Genomic DNA, 22215 nt, shown 5'->3' with positions numbered 1-22215 from the left:
CTGCTCAGGATCGTTGCTGGAGAGGTTTCCTGAAGGGGCTTCCTTCATGGAATGTGGGTGACTCACTGCTCTCAGAGACATCACACTCCTGCAGCACCAGGGCAGTGGTGATGGTCCTGAAAATCCCCAGGAAAAAACAGTTGCTGCAATACTAAGAGGAGAGAGGATGTTTGGGAAGAGCAGTCATTATTGGTAACTTCTTGCTGCTGAGCAATTTCCGAGTGCATGGAGAGCTCTGTGTCCCTTTGTGCCATTTTCCAAAATGCAGCTGCACCCAGCCAGGTGTGGAGTGCAGAATAATGATGAGAGCTTGTGTATTTCTGTGTCCTGTGAAGTCTGCACGTGCAAAGCAGAGGTGACCATCTGCCCACCCACACTGTGGGTCCATTATGTGTTACAGATCCTTCAAAAGTCCTGTTTTCCCTGTGAGCAGCTCTGCCCACACACCTCCAGGGTCAGCTGTCCCTTTGCCCAGGTTTGTTCCTTGGAAAAGGCATCCCACAAAATGCCAGCACCATTTCCTGGCACAAGCAAGGCCCTGGTGCTATCAGTCACCTCTCTGAAGCCAGGCAGGTCAGGACACTCACTCAGGACAGTGTATCCCAGTGCCCCCCAGCCTGAGCACACACATGCTGCCCCACTGCTGGGAGAAGAGCCTGGAGCACTGCTGAAACCCTGGGCATGTCTGCCCCAGCCTCTCCAGCAGCCTCACTCCCCCTTAGCAGACTCTCTCTTGGGCAGCAGGGCCCAGTCTGACATGGGAGAAGCTGGAGGGGGACTCTTTGTCAGAAACTGTAGTGATAGGACAAGAGGGAATGGGTACAAACTGAAAGAGAGGAAATTTAGGTAAGATATTAGGAAGAAATTCTTTACTGTGAGGCTGGGGAAGCCCCACCCCTGGTAGTGTTCAAGACCAGGTTGAGTAAGACCTTGAGGAACATGGTCTAATGAGAGGTGTCCCTGCCCATGGCAGGGGGCTGGAATGAGATGATCTTCAAGGTCCATTCCAGCCCAAACCATTTGGGATTCTATGAAACTGATTCTGGACACCACAGATCCCGCTCAGGAGGAAGGTGTAAGAACTGGGCTTTTTTCCCTGCATTCTCCATTTTCTGTTTTGTGCTAGTACAGGGTGACTGCTGCACTTTATTTGACCCTGGTGGTGACAGAGCTACAGAAGCAAGGAGGGATTTATCTCTGCAGAGAGCTTCAAGCAGCTCACCTGCTCTCCTAACACCTAACCCAATCCTCTGCCTCAAAGCAAGACTCAAAGTTCAGATTTTTCATACAACTTCAAAGCAAGGCTCAGGTGGCACAAAAGCCACTTAGGCAGATCAGTCAGAGCTGACCTTCTCCATCCAGCCCAGGTCACACAGCCCCTTCCCATCCCCAGCCCATGCCAGCCTTGCCCTCGGTGCCTGCTGCCTCTCCCACCTGCAGCCCAGCAGCACAAACACGTGCATTTGGAAGGACCTGGCATTTGAAGTGCTTTCACTGCAGTCACGCCCACAGTAAAAATTATAGCTCCCATAAATGACATGTGCAACTACAATTTGGTCAAAGTCTTTTCAAGGCTTCCGACTGAGCAAGTTATAGGTTGTAAAGGTCATCGTAGAGCAGCGGAGAAGTTTAAATCTCTGTGACCTCAAGAGCTCTCTAATGACTTTTTATCAGCTGTGACTTGGAACTTACATATTCAAGCAGCAAGCCAGCAATTGCAAAAGTTCCTGCATAGAAACCTGGAAAATTCCAAACAACACAGACACGGCCAGATGCAGCTGCAAATGAAATGCTGTGAAGAGAAATGAAGGGGCAGCCATGCTTTGCATGGATCATAACTTGTAGTACAAGCACTGGCAGGGATAACAGAGCAAAAAGAGGTTCCTTATTCCCCAGGAAAACTCCTTTCTCCTCACCTCCAGCATCCTCACAGGACTGGAGGCAGCAGAGGAGATGAATCATACAATATTTGCAAGACTTGTAGAATCTTATCAATTCTGAAAGCCAATTTGTGCTAATCAGCACATATAGCAAGTGCAAATAATAAAGGAGCAGCTAAATGACTGGTGCAACCAGCTGAAATTGAATCATCTGAAAGTTCATTTGTGGCCACAAGAACAAATTGTCACATCTCCCATTCTTCTTCCAATTTTTCCTTAAAAGGGACTGATTTCCCTCTCTTAAGCAACCACAACAGGATGATGTGCCTTGAACTCCGGTTCACTGCCCTGCTCCCGAGTGCTGGGAATGGCCCAGTGTCCCCATGTACCCAAACAGCACCTCCCCTCAGCACAGCCGGCTGCTGTTCCACCCAAGCTCTCACAGCACCCTTCAGAGATGCCAGGCCCCTCTTGCTGCCATTCCTGTCCCTCAGCACAGGGCACAGAGCCACCAGCTCGCTTTCTCCTACTGAGATGTGCCAGTTTCTGTCCAGCCAGATCGTGCTCAGGCTGAACCAGCCTGAGGTACCACACAAAGAACTGGTGGAGCAGTACATTACACAGCTGAACTTCTTCAACTGCAGCAAGTAACTTCAGGGGATCCTCATTTATTTTATCTTTGCATCTAATTTACCACCAGCATCAATTGTGAAGAGGCAGTATCTCTCTGGAGCATCAGCAGACAGGCATCATTCATCATTCTGTACAGTGTATGCAGACTGAAAGGAGCAAAGTTCACTTTTAATTGTGCAGCTGATATTGTGAACTTTCTTTGACAAGTTGTTAAAACAGATTTTTCATCTTTTGAGACAGCTAAGAGTCAAATTTTACTTTCAGTTATATGGGTTTAAGTCTGGAGTAGCTGATAATGTCAAAGCAGCACCAAAAGTCACATTTTCTCCTCCACTGAAACTCTGAGATTGTACAACAGAGGAAAAGCAAAGCTGGAGTAACTCTGGGCTTTGAACACAGCTACTGAAACTCATGCTGTGACTGTGTGAACCCCCTTTACTCCTGTGAGCTACCAATCCAGTTAATCAATTAAATACTTCAGTTAATCAAATACTACACAGAAGAATCCCAACTTTTCAAAAGGATCCAAAAAAAGCAACACTCCAAAGCTGGTGTTTTACAGTCCATGCTGAACTCCTGATTTTAAACCAATAAAGCTTTCTAATGGTCCTGAGTTTCAGAGTGAAGCAAATCTGAAGCAAAATAAAAACTGAGATTTGCAATGCAGTCTTTAAATGCAGCAGCCCCTTGTGTCATACCATGTCCTGAGTGCCATGCATTGTTCAGCTTCATACATACAGCTGTGGCACACTCTGAATTTTCAGAGTCTCTGTTATTCAGAGGCTTTCTTTTATTTATAACCTGTCAAAAAAAGATGTCTTTCAGGAGACTCAAAGGAGATCCACAGTCACTTAATAGCCTAATTCCTAGCACTAACTGCATGAAGACAAATTAGGCCTTCACTCTTCTCTCCCAACAGGGATCTCTCAAGCTTATCAACACACAAGATTATAAAATGCTGTCTGCAAACAGTAGGGCAATCTGAAAACTTGCAAAATCTGTTATTGCAAAATAGGCACCAAAGGGTAGGATTCACCTCACCTAATTTTAGCCATCTCAATAGCTGGCATCTCATCTCAACAAGTTACTGCAACTTTCTCTACAGCCAATGGCATGAGATTCCCTCCTATGTTAGGATGGAAAAAGGAACAGCACAGAAGGCATTGATGCTGCTAGGGAGAACAGATCAATAGATCTGATCAACAGATGCCAAGGTCTGGCAGAATTCCACCATGATGTGTCCAAGGGTATGCACAGGGTGTAACAAACTCCAGTGGGGAAAGCTGCAGGCTTCACTCCACAGTGGAAAGGTTCAACTAATTGTACACAGCCCCAGACCTAAGGAGGAGCAGGAGTGGCTGGTCCCTGGCTCCATCAAAGAGGGGATTAGGGAAGGAAGGAACCTGAAAACAGCAGAATGATCTAACAGCTCATCATGCCATCTGCAATTACTGATGTCCACTTCATTTCACTAAAACATCTGAGACACCTTGAACATTTCAAATACTCTGGAATGTTAAAGGGTCAGGCTTATCCCTGGCTTTTATCCACTCACCTTGTTTCAGCATCATTTGACTCCAGTGACACCTTTTTTTCCAAACAAAAAAAGTATTTTGAATTTGCTTCTCTGTGATAAGTTTTCCTCAAATGCTGTCTTTTTCTATTCCATAAACTCAATTAATTGTGAACACCTAGATAAAGTAAACTTAGGGAAAACACAGACTTACCTAGAGGACTGTTTGACACAGGTTCATCTCTGATGTTTCTGATACTTTGCCTCTCTAGTATTTTTAAATATACACTGTATTTCACAAATGAGGTGACTTTTTCTTATTTTTCAGTCTTGCATAATGAAACACTTTGTACAGAAAAAAGGCTTTCTCGAGGTTGGTGGGTCATTGATGATTTGGCTCTGAAGAAACAGTCCTGGCAAGCTACATCTGAAAATACAGACACATCTGGGAGACAATGAAGGAACTTATCACCAGATCTGAGCAGCTTGCTGGGGAAACTGTATCTCAAATCACCACTTTGAGCATGGCTGACCATGCCAGTGGACACAAAATTAAGATGAACGGTCCTGATTGCTTTGTTTCCTGATTTCATATGGAAATGAGGTGCAGATGCACTGCCAGTGCCTCCCATAAGGTTGGATTTGGCCCATCACCACCTGTGTCACTCCCAGCTTGTGCACACCACACTCACCCTTGGAAAGTCTTGGTTTCAGGTTGGGAAGGGCAGGGAAATTTTCAAGAAATATCTCAAATGCACAGGACATGAGGCTCCATCAGCTTTTCTTCCCACAGAACTACTTTTTTTCTTTTTCTGTTATTTTCTGGCTTCCAAAGTTTGATGAAAGACCTTTGTGAGCAGATAATTCAATGCAAAGTGGATGATGCCCTTCAGTGTTTCTTGAAATCACTTTCATGAGTTGATATTCCAGGAAACTACCAATTATCATTTTGATCCCTTTAGGATTAAACTCGAGGAGGATTAAGTAGGATAGCAAGATAAGAAAACAAATCCAAAGAAAGCACACTTAACAGAAGATTTAAAGCCTTCCACAAATCTGCACTTGGTAAGTTCAGTGTAGTGCTGAATCAGACATGGCAGAACCCCTGCAACCCACCCATGTATGTTAGATCTCTATCTTCATCTTCATTTTACAGCCCCAAAACAGACTGCTAGCATCTGCAGCATCTGAGCCAATTTCAAGCTGATTTATTACATTTCTAACTCTGAACATCCATCATTCTGCAAACAGCCTAAAGGGAGATGCCCCATACCTCAACTTACACATTTTACTGTGGTCTCCCTCTAAAAGCTGTCTGCCAATCATAATATTCAAATCCCACGAAGTTTACTTTGTGTTTTCTGTAATTTGAAGAGCACATTGTATTTTGTTAACACACTGGGTTCCCAGATGAGGTGCAATAACTGCAGTATGGAAAAAGGTGCTACCACAGCACTGTGTCTCTTCTGCTGATCCCTTGAATAGCCTCACTTAACTGCCTCTGTTTCTGACCTCATAGAAACAATGCTATTATTTTCTAAAAACATTAGAAATTCTACCAATATCCAGCACCAAGTATTTGTATTTAGCCCTGAGGTAAGCAAGCTGTACTCAGAAGCTCCAACAAACCCCAGGGTTGTGAGGGGATGTGATGCTGCACACGACAGAGCAGCAGCTCATTGCAGCCTCTTCAGCACACAACTGGGTCCCACAGACAACAGCAATTTATTTCCCTTCTCAGGGCTTCTCTAAAAACAATAGCCCAGTTTCTAGCATGCCTGGCAGCCACAGACCAGCTTGACTTGCAGTTAAGAGTGAATCTGAATACAAATTTTGAAAGCAGAATCCGTTACATGCTACAGAATTTTTCTTTTATTACAATAGAAAGAGGTGGGAAATAACAACAATAAAACTGGAACTTGGGGTGCATTCAGACACAGAAGAGTTATGAAAGGCAACAGAGTTTTCCCCACAGTACAGTAATTCTAAAGGATGGACCAAAAGGATTATTTACCACTGCAATGAAAAGTTATCAGGGAGTGAGAATATTTTACCCCTTGTAGACAGGAAATACACAGCACAACCACAGACCATTCTGGAAACCCATTATCCATAAAATTCTGCTCAAAGAATATAAACCTGTCCCATCTCTACCAGATCACCCAAGGTTTTATTTGGGCATCTAAAACCCAATGGGGTACGATTTTCCTTGGGTTAATTCGAATTCCCGAAAAGGATTTTGTCAGAGGAACTCAGGCACAAGCTTTTTTTTTTTCAGTCAAGCCCACCTCCAACAACTCTTGCAGCATAAAAATACAGGAAATCTGTAAGCATCTGGTGTTGTAGAGCTCTTCTACGCTTCGTAGTCAAATATTTTTAGATCCTCGAGGAGTTCTTTGGCGAGGGCCTGCAGCTCTGCGTGGCGGCTGTGGGACAGGGCGATGATGCGCTGCAAGGGCAGCGTCTCGCGCACCTCGGCGCCCGACCTGGCCAGCACCTCCGGCTCCAGCAGCACCGACTGCAGCAGCCGCAGGGTGTGCAGGCAAACCTCGGTGTCCGGGTCTGCAACAGGGGAGAAAAGCATCCAGTGCTTGTTAGAAGTGAGGCTGAAAGGGATCTACCAGGCAGACAGGGAATAATGGAAGTGTTGTCATTCCCAGGTGCTTTGTGCTGCTGGTTGGATCTGGGAGGTACCTGAAAATCACATTTTTGTCCTTCCTCAGCAGCTTCTGCCCAGCAGTGTTTGTGAGTGTCTTAGGTGGCAATAGAGGATGTAACCAAAAGTGTGGATTCTATCACCATCTGCTGAAACCAGGTGGGGCAGTGATCCTTATCTCTGTGGGAGATATCCTCTGCTAATGGGCCATCTGTTAAAAACCAGGTGGGGCAGTGTTCTTTATCTTTTCACAACCCATCCTTCCTCCAGGGAAATAACTCCTGTTAATGGCCATTGAGTACCACTGCATGACTGATAAAATTCCATCATCCCATTGGGAGATGCTCCACCCAGGGGGGAGAAGCCAAGCCTTTCCTACCAAGATAAAAACTGAGATTTGAAACACCAAAGCAGCCTTTTTCCACTGGATTCCAGAGGAAAACCGGATTTCTCCACATCACCACTGGAGCTCCGGAGGGAAACTGCACCTTGTACAGGAGCATTGCTCCAACTGAGCCACATCTGTCACTGCAGGAGGATGCAGCCACCATGGAATGGGACTGCTGCCAACACCCTGCCTGACGGGTGTCAGGTTGTACTCTGACTGTGTCAGGGTTTGGGGTTTGTTTCTTTGTAGTGCTGTATTTCTATTTTAATTTCCCTAGTAAAGAACTGTTATTCCTATTTCCCATATCTTTGCTGAGAGCCCCTTAATTTCAAAATTATAATAATGTGGAGGTAGGGGGTTTACATTCTCCATTTCAAAGAGAAGCTCCTGCTTTTCTCAGCAGACACCTGTCCTACAAACTAGGACAGTGAGGGAGAGATAACCAGGAACTTTTCTCTTGTGTTTCAGATGTTGAAACTGCTGTAAAGCAGGGAATTTATCAACCTGAATTTATCCAGTCAGTACCCAGGATGTACTGTTGGATGCAATCCAATTTAAGAGCAGAACAAACTGTATCCCATGATTATTCAGACTTAAAAAACAAACAGACGAACAAATCAAATCTGCAGTAAATCATCAGGCTTTTCTTCAATTTCTTTTTATATGAGGCTTCGGATTTCCTCAAAGCTCAATAAAATATTAATCTATATAAAACTTTCTAGCAACCACATATCAACCTTCCAATTGTTTAATTCAGTCTGCACAAACTTGAAATGGGTACTGAAGCACTGCTGCTCAGGAATGTGCCAGGGAAATTCAGCAAAGACCTTTGACTGACTTAAGCCAGGAAGACATGTAATAACTCCACTGCTAAGAACACAGGATGCATTTTTAATTACTGAAACATTAGGAGCATTACATTTTAATCATTCGCAATGGCCCATTTGCATTTAGTGGTTTACAGCTTTATAAAAAGCATGTGGTAGAAAGACTTCCCTATTCTGCATATTCCAAATGAAAACATCTAATATATTTTTATAGCTGAAGCAGTTATTTGTCCCACGTGCCCATGCATTTTTAATGTGTTTTTCATTACCATACCTAGTCTTCAGCAAGCCTTTGATAAAGGGTTGTGCAGAAAGGTTGAGAAAATTAATTCAGATCACTTTGAGCACAAAATCACCAGAGAGACCAGAATCTCACTGAAGGAGCATAAAACCAGTGCAGTAATGAACCAGAGTGCACTGAGATGGGAGGAGGTATTTGGTGGGGCTGAGGCGAGTTCTTTCCTTTCCTGGCTTATTTCACACGTAACACTGGTGACCTGAAAAAGGACTGAGGAGAATTATTCATTAAAGCATAAGGGTTGAAAGCACCCAGGGGGGCAGAGAATAAGATGTGATGGACATTGAAGACTCTGGATTTCAGCATGAAATTTACTGCTGAGATGGGGATTTTTAAGTAATTCCCAACAGCACAAGTCTGAAGAACAATATTAAAGACTGTGACATCTGATCTACACCCAAAAGCCAGGCACTCTCTCTCTCTTCCCCCATTTTCCATCATAAATGGAAATAACCAAGTATTAACCTCTTAAAAAAGGAGTTCTACTTTCTCCTGGAAAACCAGCAGGGTGGGATATAGTCTGAGGGCACAGGTACTGTCCAAACCCAAAAAATAACGTGCATTTTCTCCTTTTCTGTGCAATGAGAATCCTAGCTGTTAGGCATGCTGGACAATTTTAAACATGTCAAATCAATAAAATCCCTGTGATTAGTGCTGCACACCCATGGCACAGCCACTCTTACTGCTGACAGCCAGGCTGAGGGCTCTGAGGAGTCTCTTTCCATCATCAGCTCCAGCAGTAGCAGCAGGTGCAACTTTCTGAGTGATGAGCAGTGGTAACTCTTGGGGAAATGCAGCAAGACTTTATGCCCAATTTCCTGGCCACCACTTCAGTGAATCCTTTTGAAAAAACCTGAGTACAAGTTTTGGTTTTGAGACTTATTCTGACCTAATCAAATATGACTAAAAGCCTGAATTTGTCCTCCCTTGCCTTCCTGTTTTCCCTCCATGCCTTCCACATTGTGTATTTTTTTATGCCTATTTTTTTGCCTGAGATGCAGTTCAAAAACTGCACAGATCACCTCCCCCTTTTTCTGTTCTTGGTATTATTCTACACTTATTCATTGGAAATAGCAGCCACAAACTATAACCCAAATAGGTAAGAAGTGAGGGGAGTGAAATCTATGTAGTTCATTTACAATCTTCCTCTGTGTGACATTATTCCTCCATGAAATAAAGCTACTAATACTTTTAATGGCTTGCAGTACTGCTGGGAAGCTTCATATATGTAAGATGAAAAGAGCTTTGTTATTAATATTGTTACAGGAATCAATATTAGCATTATCTGCAAGTGTTTAAAGGCTGTAGAAATTAAAGAATCGATCAGGGGAAGCCTTAGCAGGGGAGCCAAGAAAATGAAGATCTGTGGGAGATCAGGAAATTATTTCCAGCTTGATGAACAAGAATGTTTTCCAGTAAGAGCAGGGAGGTTCTAGGAAGAATCTCCAGCAGCAGCCAGGGAAGCTCAACATCTTGAGTCACTCAAATGAAGAACAGATTAGGCACGGGGGCATCCAGCAAAGGAAGGAAATGATCCTGCACCAGAAGATGACTTAATACACATTTAACCTCAGATTGCCATTGTTTTGAATGTATTCTGAGATGTTCTGACTTAAATAAATACATATGCCTTAAAATACACTCCCTGAGGATTACATGTGGTTTTGAGAATACTACTTATTGAGGATAATCATGTTTCCTAAGAGGATTTTTTAAAAATACCAGAGAAATGTTTCTCTTGTCTCCAATATCATTAGGGACGTTTTCTAAAAGCCCTGTCTACAAAGCACTCAGAGAAATGTAAGGAATCTTCATTATTCAGCATTATATTTATGTCAACAACTTCCAGATTTAGTCATTTCTGCACTAGCTGAGTAACATTTTGTTTGTACAAGATCAAAAAATTCCTTTAGCTGTAATCAAATCAGTGCATCACATCCTCCCAACCAGCAGCACACACAACTCCAATTTCAAAACTATCACCATTATTTCTGGAGAAGAGGGGGAGAAATGAAGCTGCTTGCCTCAGCCAGGATTTCAGGCGTAGCACAAACCTAGCACCATCATAAGGCGCTGATGTAATTTTACCGAGGTGTTGAAACTGCTGGAGTTTGCTGACGTCCTGCAAGCTGCCAGCTCAGTTTTGATGTCACTGGCTTTCAGTCCCTGACAAAAGGCAGCTGATAACGTGGGGATTTTAGTCACATCTGTCATTAGCACCAGGCTCTCAGATAACTGTCCCCTACAGCAGTGTTTAAGTAATTGCATTACATCAGTGCTGAACAGCTTATCTGACACACAATTGGCTTGGAGCTGTGTGAACTCAGTTTACACGTGGCCACACCATCCCCTGGCCACCTGAATGCAAGATTTATTGCCAGCACACTGTTTACAGCTGTGCCTGTGTACATGAGCACAGAAGTTCTCAAGGCCAAGTGCAAGGTCCTGCACATGGGTTGGGGAAATTCCAAGCACAAACACAGGCTGAGGGATTGAGAGCAGCCCTGAGGACAAGGGCTCAGGGGTGTTGGTGGATGAGAGGCTGGACATGAGCTGGCCACATGTACTGACAGCCCAGAAAGCCAAAAGTGTCCTGGGCTGCATCCAAAGCACCGTGGGCAGCAGGGGAGGGGGGGATTCTGTCCCTCTGTCCTGCTCAGGTGAGACCCCACCTGCAGAGCTGCCTCCAGCTCCAGAGCTCACAGTATAAGGAAGACATGGAGCTGTTGGAGCAAGTCCAGAGGAGGGACATAAGGATGATCAGAGGGCTATGGAGACAGGCTGAGAGAGCTGGGGCTGTTCAGCCTGGAGAAGGCTTCAGAGAGACCTTAGAGCCTCTTCCAGTGCCTAAAAGAGCTCCATGAGAGCTGGAGAGGGACTTTGCACAAGGGAATGTAGTGACAGGACAAGGGGCAATGGCTTTAAACTGGAAGAGAGTTAGATTAAATACTAGGAAGAAAATCCCCCACTATGTGTGTGATAAGGCACTGACAGGTTGGCCAGAGAAGCTGTGGATACCTCATCCCTGGAATTGTTCAAATTCAGATTGGATGGACTTCTGAGTGACCTGGTTGAGTGGAAGGATGTCCCTGCCCACAGCAGGGGGGTTGGAATGAGATGGTCTATTAAGATCTCTTCCAACTTAAACCAGGCATTCTATGACTTGACAATTCCAAAAACTTCCCACCACTGCTGTAGATATGATTCAATTCAATTCCTGTCTGATTCCAGCAGGAAGGAGCAATCTCCCTCTCAGCCCTTCCTTGTAATGAGCCTGTCAGAGTATCTGTGTCCAACAGAGACAGCCACGGCTTCCCCCGTGTAAGATTCCTTTGCATTGCCAATGCTGGCAGGGCTGAGGCAGCATCTGCAGCAGCAGAGTTTTCCAGACATTTCCATACTGTTGATAGGTCTGAGGAGACAAGAAATGTAATAAAGATGCTCTGAGGGGAAGGAGAAGGAACACCAAAGTAGAAAAAAAGCCCAAACTTTGCTGCTGCAATTCTTACAGACACAAATGCATTTTCTCTCTGCAAAATTTTTGCCCCAGCTCCTGTGTTACAGCTGAGTTTCTGCCAATCTCCACTCTGGCTGGGGGGCTGCTCCCACATGGAGTTCAGCTAAGGAGAATTCCCCAGTCTCCTACAGACATGTTTGTTATGCTTTTATCAGGGAAATCCTTGAGAAAGACTCCCAGAGTCCAAACTGAAGCAGCAATTCAGTCCCAATTTGCCTGGCCTCTACTCAAGCGATGAGAGTAAACAGGAATTTGCACAGAGCTCTGTAGCTGGTGGGTAACACTGCTCCTCACAGAACATCAATTTGCATGAGTTGTTAGGCAGGGCAAGGACCTTGTCAAGAAGCTCCTGCTCAGATGGCAAGGACAGCCCCGAGCTCCACCCGGGCACGCAGCCCAGGATGGAGCAGTGTGAGTATGGAAAAGGGCAAACATTCCATGGGACTGGCCTGGCCTCTCTTCCAGCCTCCCAGACAACTGAGGCTCAGGGAACTCTGTGTCACAGCTGACAGCCCTGCATTTACCCAGATGATGTGTCTTAAAGGGCAATCCTCTCCTTCAGATCCATTTCACCATCTGAACAGCATGAAGATGAGTCAGGGGAGGTTTAGTCTGGATATCAGAAGGTTTTCCAGCCAGAGCGTGGCTGGGCACCAGAATAAGCAACACAGGGAAGTTGTCACAGTCCCAAGCCTGCCACAGTTCAAGGAGCATTTGGACAACATTCTCAGGCACATGGTGGGATTCTTGAGATTTTTTTGGGGGTCAGGAGTTGGACTCAGCGATCCTGATGAGCCCCTTCCAATTCAGTATATTCTATGGTTCTGTGACAGGAGGATGAAATTGTTGAGCACTTGAAAGACTGGTTTTGATTTATGAACCAAATTTTGATTTAATACAGACATCAGTTTATAAATATGATGGTTCTGTTTGTCCAGATGTTTTTAAAATAACATGCTGCCATGCAAATAACCTGAAATTTCAAAAGCTCTCACAGCCATAATGAATTCAGACAGAAGAGCAAGGCATTAGAAACCTTCAGAGTTAGTCATGAAAAGCAAATATTGAGGGTGCAGGCAGCAAAGTGAGAATGTGCTTCATACAAGCATTTCTAATAGAGACCATCGTTTGCAAAGAATTTGGAAAACAAGGTTGGATTTCCACATGGAACTGTGGTGGAGGAAACTGAAGGGCAAGATCTAAATTAGTCCTAGAGAAATCAGTCCTATTCCTCTTTTTGTGTTTTGTTTAATGAAGTACCTGGAGAAATTTGCCAGCTATGGACAAGAAATGTCACTGACAAAGTGTCTCTGAATTCCATGCTTTCTCAACTATGCAAAGAGACAATTTTTTTAAACTGTATTCAAAAAAAAGAAAAGCTGGGAAAAAACCAAAATAAAACACAATGTTAAGAAGCCCAAAAAACCTCAGCCAAACAGAGAAAGTAGAGAAGAGCTTAGACCCCTTTTCTCCAGCACTCATTTGCTGGCAGATGTTCTGCATGATCAGAAATGAAAAACATTAAATCTAGTCTTTATTATTAATACCTGAGCTGATCGTTACTTCTTATTCTTCAACAGATCCTTGACAGAGTAATGTTCCAATCCACTTCTTTGGGAGTTACAGAATGGATGTCTTATTCCTTCTTTAGATGGAAAAAAAAAATTACAAATCTCAGGTGGATTTCTGCCCAATATGATATAGGCTTCTTTTTCTGTGGCTGAGGTCAGGGCTTCTTTAATCTGAAAGTTATGTGAAACCCTCAGCCAGGACACCAACACAGGGACAGCAGCTGATGCAGGAAGCTAAAGCTGCCTGTTTTGTCCAAAATGGGAACAGCTGCTCTGCAAACAAATGGTGCTCCACAAGAGGAGAACTCCATTGATCCCACAAGCTGCTCCATGGACAGGAATCTGAGTCATCATTCATGTGCTTTGTGCTGGCACCAGGCTGGGAAGGTGTAGGCAGGCACAGCTGATACCTACTCAGAGGATTCAGTGATCACTGTTGGTTATTAAAGGGTGTTCATCTTTCAGAATGTTTTAAAAAGGCAGAAAAATAAGGAAGAAAAAGACAGCCCACCTCATGAAGTGTTAAAGCTGCAGAAACCTGCATTATCTTCAAAAATTGTCAAACATTTGGTTTTCTCCTGTGATCAGTACAGCCTCCAGCAGAAAGAGCTATTAAGAATTCTTGTTAGTGAACATGAAGTCACACCAGCTCATCCACATTTCCCAAGGACAGCAGGATAGTTTGCTGCTAACATTCTTACTCCATTAGGAACCCTTATTAGATTCTTTTTCCTTTCTTTCTCTTCCAATCAGTGTATTCAACATTGAGGCCCATTTCTGTCTCTTCAAAAATGCTCTGAGACAGCTTGAGTCAAATCCCTCCTTGCTTCAGATACAACAGAGGGAAATAAAGACAATTGAGTCAATTATTTTCTCTCTTCATTTAATGGGAAGGACATTCTTCTTCAGAGGACAAGGACAGGTAGAGACTAAGAACTCAGAGAAGGAATTTGATGGAATAATCAGCTCATGCAAGGCAGTGGGAGAAAGATGGGCCTGATGTACAGGCAGAGGTCATGGACACTTGTAGAATGGCAACGGAAAAGCAAACAGGATGATTCTCTGAAAACAAAAAAAAAAAATCAGAGGATGATTTCTGGGGCCTCTCTTAGTGGGAATGGTGATAAAAGCATACCAAACTGGAAAGCTGAGTCATGTCATAAGCCTTAATCAAAACAGGCTTTGAAGAAGCTTCCTGCAGGCAGGCAGCACATCCAGGATACTCTGGCAGCACAGGGAAGTGCTCTACTCTCCTGCATGAAAAAAACAGGACCTTAAACTGTAGCAGCTCCAGGTGTTTGAGAGCTGAATCATGGCTAGCAGAACCTGAAGATGCTGGTCAGGGAAACAGAAGAGGAGCAAAAGTGGGAGGAAGCCGCTGAATTTTCCAAGTAGAGACATTTAGAGAGAGATTAAATGCTGGAAAACTACAGAGATCTACAGGATTCTTTGAGGGTTTTTTTGGGTTAGTATTTTTCGCTAGAATAGCTTATGTGTATATTAGCCAACATAAATTAAAAGGAAAACCTATACTAAGACATGTAAAATTTCAAAGCACAGTGAACAAAAGACCATGTATTTGATGTTCTCTGAGGATCCCATTTTTATCAAAATATATTAAAAACCCCTATAGAAATGGTGTTTTCCCTTGCAAGAATTACTTAATTTCCTGAGACCTTGGAAGAGAGAGCCTGTGGCATTCCACAGCAGGAAATTATTTGATGAAAAGCTTGAGCAGTTACATTTTCTGTAAAATAGTTAAGGGAACCATGAGCTATACAAATAGCTTTCAGTTTACCAACCCTAACCAAAGCTTTTTCAAAAATTCAGCATCAAAATAATGTCTGGAAAAAACCAGATGCAATCTCTCATTTCAGCTGCTCTAAGTATTAAGCAGTTGTACCTTAGCAGGGCTTTAGCAGAACAAAGGGATAATTAACCTCCCCAGTCCTATCTGCACACCAAAATCTCGTAAATCTTGAAAAGTGCAGGCAGGGCAGTGTCACAGCTCTGTCCCCCTGCTGTCCCTCAGGAGCTGTGTGTGCAGCTGCCAGCCCAGTCCAACGTCAATCCCTGCTGGCTCCTGCACAGGGATTTGAAGCCTCCCAAAGAGCAGAGCTTTGATGTCACCCATGTACTTGACAGTGACAACACGAGTCCTTGACGTTCCTTGGAGTGCTGCACTGGCCAAAGGCATAGCTGGGAATAGTTCTCCAGACCTGGAGCCTCAAATTCTATTAAAGCACAAGGCCTCTCCTCAGAAAGGGACACTTTGGCAATGGGTCAGTGAAGTTACAGACTTGGCTTCTTCCCCCCAAATGTGTGCATTTCCTTTTGTTAATGGTAGTGAACTGATATGTAGTTTCCCCTTAAGGTTTATTTTAAAGTTGGTATGTGAAGACACAAGTGGCTTTTTTAAAATACACTTCATCAAATTTCTCCATTCTGTACTCCTTAAATCTACCACCCTTAAATTTTACATTAATGGAATATTACATACAGTGCCAAAAACTTTGTGGGAAATGCACATCTCCCTCCAGCTATCTGCCCTTTATATTTTATTCTGTCAAAAGCTACTCAGGTTACAGATATAAATTTCTGGTCTGTTATTTGCAACATCCACTGCAAATCTACAGAATCCTGAAAGTCACAGTTGGCAAGGTTCTTAGAGCAACTTACCATTCAACAGCCACCAAAGCAGGGGAATAAAACCTGGACTTTCACTGATGTACTTCAAGCCTTTCATGTTGATACTCACATTGTAAAGTGACATTAGCATTAGCCTAGAAATGAAATAAAAGAGATGTGAGGGCCTTTGATTTCTTTGCATGCTTCAACATCTTTTGCCATTTGTTTCAAGCATGTACCGATGCAGAAGCCTGTGCTAATAATTTATATTTTGAGATAAATCTCTAATTATGTATAAGCAATGTTGTGCCAACCTTTGTTTCTACTTTAAATCACATATTCCAAACACATGGAAAAAGAGTAAAGTCTCATGGAGGGGCTGGAATGCTGTCTGTTCTGGAGCCAGCTTAGCTACTGCTCTGTCTCATGCCTGAGATAAACCTGCCTGACACTGGACTGCCACCATGTCCAAACAAAAGGGAAATGATCATTCCAAATGGACTTCACACCTCCAGTTCTCAAACAAGGTCTCATGGCTTCAGCTCCTATGCCCCCAGCAGCTTTAGGACACTCTGTGGTCACCTTCAGAAAGCAGAAAAGGCAGTGATCCACTGCAGGCTAAACTGAGCTTTAAGAGGTGTCATTTATGTGCTCTGAGTTTGATCATCTCAGTTATTAAGGAAGAGAAAGAAGAAAGAGCAGATTTATTAAATCTACTGCACCAGTGGCCACTGCCAAGCAGGGAGAGGTGCTTTGGATCTGAAATTGCAGCTGGTAAAACCTATACATTGCTTTTCACACAGCCCCTGCAGCTCTGGCCTTCCAGAACAAGCCCTGACAAAAGAGCACAGCACTACCTATAATCAGCCAGAATGGAAATGATCAATAAACCATCATCTTATAATGGCAATGTTAACATTTCTTGAGAATGTCTTTCACCCTTAATCTGTTTGACATTTGCAGTTAGAAATAAAGTGACGTAAAATGGCACTGCTGTGTTTGTATTTTCATTTCACTTGTTTGCTTTGTGCAGACAAAAGGGACTGGTGGTGGTGATCCAGGGAAGTGCTGAGGTTTTTGGAGAGCTGGATTACCCCACAAGGCAATGCAGTGGCATATTAATATGTAACAGCATAATTAATTAAACACACTCACCTAGGCACAATAGAGGAGCATTTCCAGGCCCTTTATAACCATCTTCACCTTCAGTATCAGCACATTTTAGTAAATATTTTTGCAATAATAATTACAAAAGTGCTTATTAAAGCAAACCTGACATAAATGATTACTGGATAAACAATACTTTTTTGTGTTCTTTTCTAAAATCTGAAGTGAGTCTTAATTATGCATTTCATAATCTTCCTACTTAGACAAGTCAAATTTAATTAACATCTTGTACTACTGTATCTGTCAATGCTTTCTTTAAAATCTAGAACTAAATGCACAGCTAAAGCCTCTTCTTGTCTTGCTAATACATGGGATTAGTACATAAAATGCACTATTATGTTTAAATATGTCTCTTTACTGGTTACTTTCAAATGCCACAAAAGCAAAGTTGAATATTCTCAACCACTTAATTATAGCTACAAACAATTATGTAAATGTTTATTGACTGTGTAACAATTACAAACATTGAACAAACCCTACACCAATGAGAAGAACACCTGAAATCTTTCACATCTGCTATTTCAGAAAGGCAAGGACATCCCTGAGATTTCAGTCTCAGCACTCAGGTTGATGCCTTGGATTTATTTATTCCATACTCACAGACTACAGTGGATATCACAGCAGTTTTGGGGTAAGCGACAGGTTCTCCCTGTAATTTTTTTGTTTATATATTCACCCAAATAGAACACAGGATTGCTAGAACTAGAAAAGAGTCATCAGCTTCTTCCTCTCTTTATCAGCTTACTAGAATTGGACTCACAGTTTCCCCTGATTTGTCACACACCAATAAAAAATATTTTTGAAAAGCTAGAAAATAATCATAAAACCTCAGACCTAAGCAAAGACAACCACAACATTTAAAATTAACAGTCAACTTTTTTCTTCAACTAATCAGATTGTAAGTTAATGCTCTCCCATGGTGTTCCATGGTGATGCTTTAAGAAAAATACATTGCATTTCCACAATAATGAACATTTTCATGTGAGTTGCAGTTTTAAAAATGTTTCTGTCTGCATGAATATGTATATAAATGTATGTGCAAACATTGTTTATGATGACTCCAGAGTCCATCTTCACCTAACTTTGAAATTGCCCTAAAATTTATGGCAACCTTCATTTTCCTTATCTCACAGTTGTCTTTCACTTTGTCCTGGTTTATGTTCCCTATGGGAGGAGAAGAGGGAGCTCTTCTGACACATCTGCTTATGAAAATGCTGATCAAGGTTAACCAGCAGCAAAAAAAACCTTACATGCAAAGAACAATTTAAATACAAATCAATCAACCCCCCAAAACCCTTCTTTTCTGGGCTGAGGAACTGCAAACTGGAAAACTCCCCAAAAGGATAAGAAAAAAGTCTAATGTTAGTTAGTAACAGGTTTTTCAAACTGAGCAGTGACAAGACACATACAGAGCTCATAAAAAAAGGATTTTTTTTTTTTTAATTATGGACATGAAAGACAAACATGGGGAAACATTTTGAACTAAAACATTTGAGCAAATTAGGCTCCCTCATTCTCTGACAAGGCCATGAAGAAATGTCCTTTTTGGTATTTGTTCTAATGTCAGAATAGAGAAATTTTTTTAATCCAATGGCAAGTTCAGAGTAAGGGGAAAAAAAAAAGTTGGTTCTGTGGGATATCAGAAAATATCATCACTGCACTGCATTCAAACTATTGTAACATTGCTAATATTTCTCACTTATCATCCACCTTGAGCAATGTCTCATCCAAGCTTCCCTCCATTTGTTACCCTACAAAGCTTCCCCTGTTGAATTCCCTGTCACCTCACAGGATTGTTCTAGGTATATTTTACCAGCAGTGCTGTACTGGCAGCCAAGCTTACCACACCATGGGTAATTCTTCTGCAAAGCAGGCAGATTTTGAAGTGTAACAACAAGCAACCCAATGTATAAACTCCAAGAAAGCCCCTAAATCCAATTACATTCATACAATATGAAATGATCAAAAATAGTTTATCTAGACCCATGGACACATATCCACCTGAAATTCAGAGTGTGTGTAGGAACATCTTCTCTCCTCCTCTCAAAGTCCTCTTTTATTTTTATCCCATTTACAGATTCTGAAACAGTATGGATCCTCTTTTCAGGGTTGCTTTTTGGTTTTGGTTGGTTGGTTTGATATTTTTATACACATGAAGGCACAAATTACTTTTTCTTTTGTAAACTGAGATTCTCATACAATTCTTTCAGTTGGGATGTTATCAAAAAACCCCTACCACTGACCTTCAAGCCCAGTGCTTGGGAAGCAGAGTAAACAACTGATCTCAAATCATCAAGGCAATCTCTACAGCACAGGCAGTTCAGCTTCCCCTCACCACCCAACAGGGAAAGGCAAAAACCTTCAGAGGGCAACTTGCTCCCCCTCACATGAGCAATCACCTGACAGCACCATCTCCTCCCAGGGACTGTGGGAGGGAGCCCAGTCAGTCAGCAAATGCTCAACATCCCCCTCTGTGACAGCTGAGGTTAGGCAAGATAAAACCTCTCCAGTGAAGACTGAGCCTGATTTCATGACTATCACATCCAACCTGCCTAAATGTGTGCCTGGATGTGGTCAGGTTACTGTAGCTGACAGGGCTGCTGTGTGTCAGCTGAGCTGTGGCAGCTGCCTGTGGTATGAATTGTGTATTTATGAAAAAACCACCAGAGTGGCTCAAAGCACCTTCATGAACAAATGAACCAGGTGTACAGGACCAGTGCCCACAGTTCTGCAGATGAGCCACTTGTTAAGCCACAGTCATTTGCTCAATCAAGGCCATATATCCTCAGCTTGTAAGGTCTTGGAGCAAAAGACAAAGATGATTGTTAATCTCTCCATCAGCTGAAAAGCACTTCTGCTGCAGCTGAAACTGTGAAACAGGGCCTTGCCTTTAAAGTTGTATTGCAAGGTCACTTTTCAGGCATTGCCTCTTACAAACTGAAGGGTGTGGTGAGTCTGGCTGCCACAGACCCTAAAATTATTTAATTTTTGCTCTTAGCAGATCCGCAACTCACTTTCTTCACTAAGGGAATAAAAATGAGTTCACATTTCCCACATCTTCTCTGTTGTAAAACCTGACCTCACACCTTCCTTATTTCACACCAAACTCATGACCCCCTCCCAAGCTACAAGAGGGCACCCCTGCTCACCTTTAAAATGGTGCTTAAGAGACTTCCCAAGAGACACAAAACCTGGATAAACTTTGTGTATCTGCAAGGAATGTTACTGGGAAAAGAGCTTCCAAAAATTGTTTGCTCTATGGGAAAGGAATAATGGGGGAGTGGGAAAACTACTGTCATCACTTGAGCTGCACTGCAAGATAATGCATTTCATATGAAAGGGGCAAAAAAAGTCAACATACACTTTAAATTTGTTACAGAGTCCTGGCTTCATGTCTCCCAGGAGATGCATCATTGTGTCCAGTAACTCCCGACTGGAACTCACCAGGAACTCACGGCCACACGCCAGCGCAGCCACGTCTGTGGGAAAGCACAAAACATCAAAAATCATGTTTCAAACACAAGTTCATGCTAATTTTCACTAAAAAGATAGGTCAGCTGTGAAGAATGAACTATGGCATTGATATAAACTTAGACTGCATTCACCTACATGGCAAATACTGAACAACAAATTGGTCAAGCTCCTTCAGAATTCTGCATTGGGAAGTAAAGCATTTACTCAGAATGCTCAGTGTCTCAACAGCAACACAGTAAATTGTGAAACAAAAGGCTGTATTCATCCACAGGTAATGTGTGACTGAAACAAAGCTGATCACTGTAGGTTCCACTTTAAAGAACTGCAGAATTTTACAACCACTCAATTCAAAACTCTTATGAACATCTACTCCAAAGTTATTTTCCTACCCTCTGCAGGTGTGACATTATTCAAGCACAAACCAAAAGACAAAATTATTTCCAAAGGCTACTGTTCCAAAGCAGACTTTCCTTTATTATTTTCCCTTATATACCTGCCCCCTACTCAGTACAGAGGCATAATGCATCACATAATAATTTTATTTTATTTACCTTTACTGACATCCCAACAGCTACAAATCCCACATTTAGAAAAGCTGTTCATTCAGGATTCACTTATTTATACCAATATCCACTGTTTCATCTATCTTGCATCATGTCTTTACTGTAATTTTGACAGTTACAGTTTCACAGAGTTTCAGATGATGCATCAACCTTATGCCTCACAGCCTCCCAAACCAAGCAGAGTCATTCTACAACAGGTATGTGCTTATGTGGCTTTTTACTTATTTTCTAGCCCTAAAAATAAATACTTAGTATGGAAGTCAGGTTTATAACCTTCTCTTATCCAGTGAAGGTGCAGGGTATGTGACAGTAACAAAAGTGTTAAGCACTTTCAAAATCCTCAGTCCATGCCTTAAGCTGGGGCTGATCTACTTGCACCATCTGCAATTTGTAATCTTGTAGATGCTGGCATCACTGGTGACTCACAAAGTAAATTGTTCAATGTTCACTGGCACAATGATCCTTGTTTCACTGCAGGCTGAGGGATACAACAGGGAATTTCAGAACTCAATCGCTCTTACCCATCTAATCCTTAACAATGTCACAGGCAGCACAGAAGTGCCTGTAACAGAAGTGTCAGTAACAAAATTTGCTAGAACTTTAGAAAACCAGAAAAGTCATCCAAGATAACAGCATTGACAACTTAACTTTGAAAAGCTGTATTCACTGCAGCCTCTTTGAGGCAATACACATTCCCAGTAGGTGTAGAATGCTATTCTGAGACACAACATTAACTTACTTGTTACAATCCCTGCCAAAGCTAATACAAACTGATTTTCCTCAGAATCCAAATCCTGCTGTTTCATGTCTTCACTTAATGACTTCACAAAGCTCTCCATGGTCTGGGCAGTGATTGTGAAAAACTTTACTGCTTTACTCTGCAAGTATGGAGAAGAAAGATTACACACACTATAGCAACTGTAATTATTAGATGCTACAGAAACACTGGTCAATCTTCCAAATTATTAAAACATCCAGTTACTTCAAATAAACTACAGAAATAGCCGGTATTCACTGAGTGACATGTTTGATCCCCTAATATCTGAAACCACTACCTCAGAAGAAAACAGGAAACTACTCAATGCTACATTTATTCATAA

General features: G+C 42.5%; 1 protein-coding gene across 2 annotated transcripts in view; it reads right to left on the bottom strand.

Annotated features, from left to right (window-relative positions):
* Nucleotides 1-5891: 5891 nt before the first annotated feature.
* The window catches only part of LOC117010461 (heat shock transcription factor 2 binding protein), a 31378-nt gene continuing 15054 nt past the window's right edge, over nt 5892-22215 (bottom strand). Inside the window, exons 5-8 of one of the 2 annotated variants that reach the window (XM_033084956.1) lie at nt 21855-21993; nt 20440-20557; nt 15963-16066; nt 5892-6588 (exon numbers count right to left, since the gene is read on the bottom strand). In XM_033084956.1, coding sequence (XP_032940847.1) covers nt 6380-6588; nt 15963-16066; nt 20440-20557; nt 21855-21993 — 570 coding nt within the window. In that variant the 3' untranslated portion in view covers nt 5892-6379. Of the gene's footprint in view, nt 6589-14199; nt 14537-15962; nt 16067-20439; nt 20558-21854; nt 21994-22215 lie in introns of those variants that run through there. The other variant, XM_033084963.1, reaches the window with a different exon arrangement.

This window comes from Catharus ustulatus, chromosome 2, assembly GCF_009819885.2.
Source record: "Catharus ustulatus isolate bCatUst1 chromosome 2, bCatUst1.pri.v2, whole genome shotgun sequence".
NCBI classification, from domain to species: domain Eukaryota; kingdom Metazoa; phylum Chordata; class Aves; order Passeriformes; family Turdidae; genus Catharus; species Catharus ustulatus.
The sequence above is the reverse complement of the archived record's forward strand: the minus strand, read 5'-3'. Positions and strand labels throughout refer to the sequence as shown.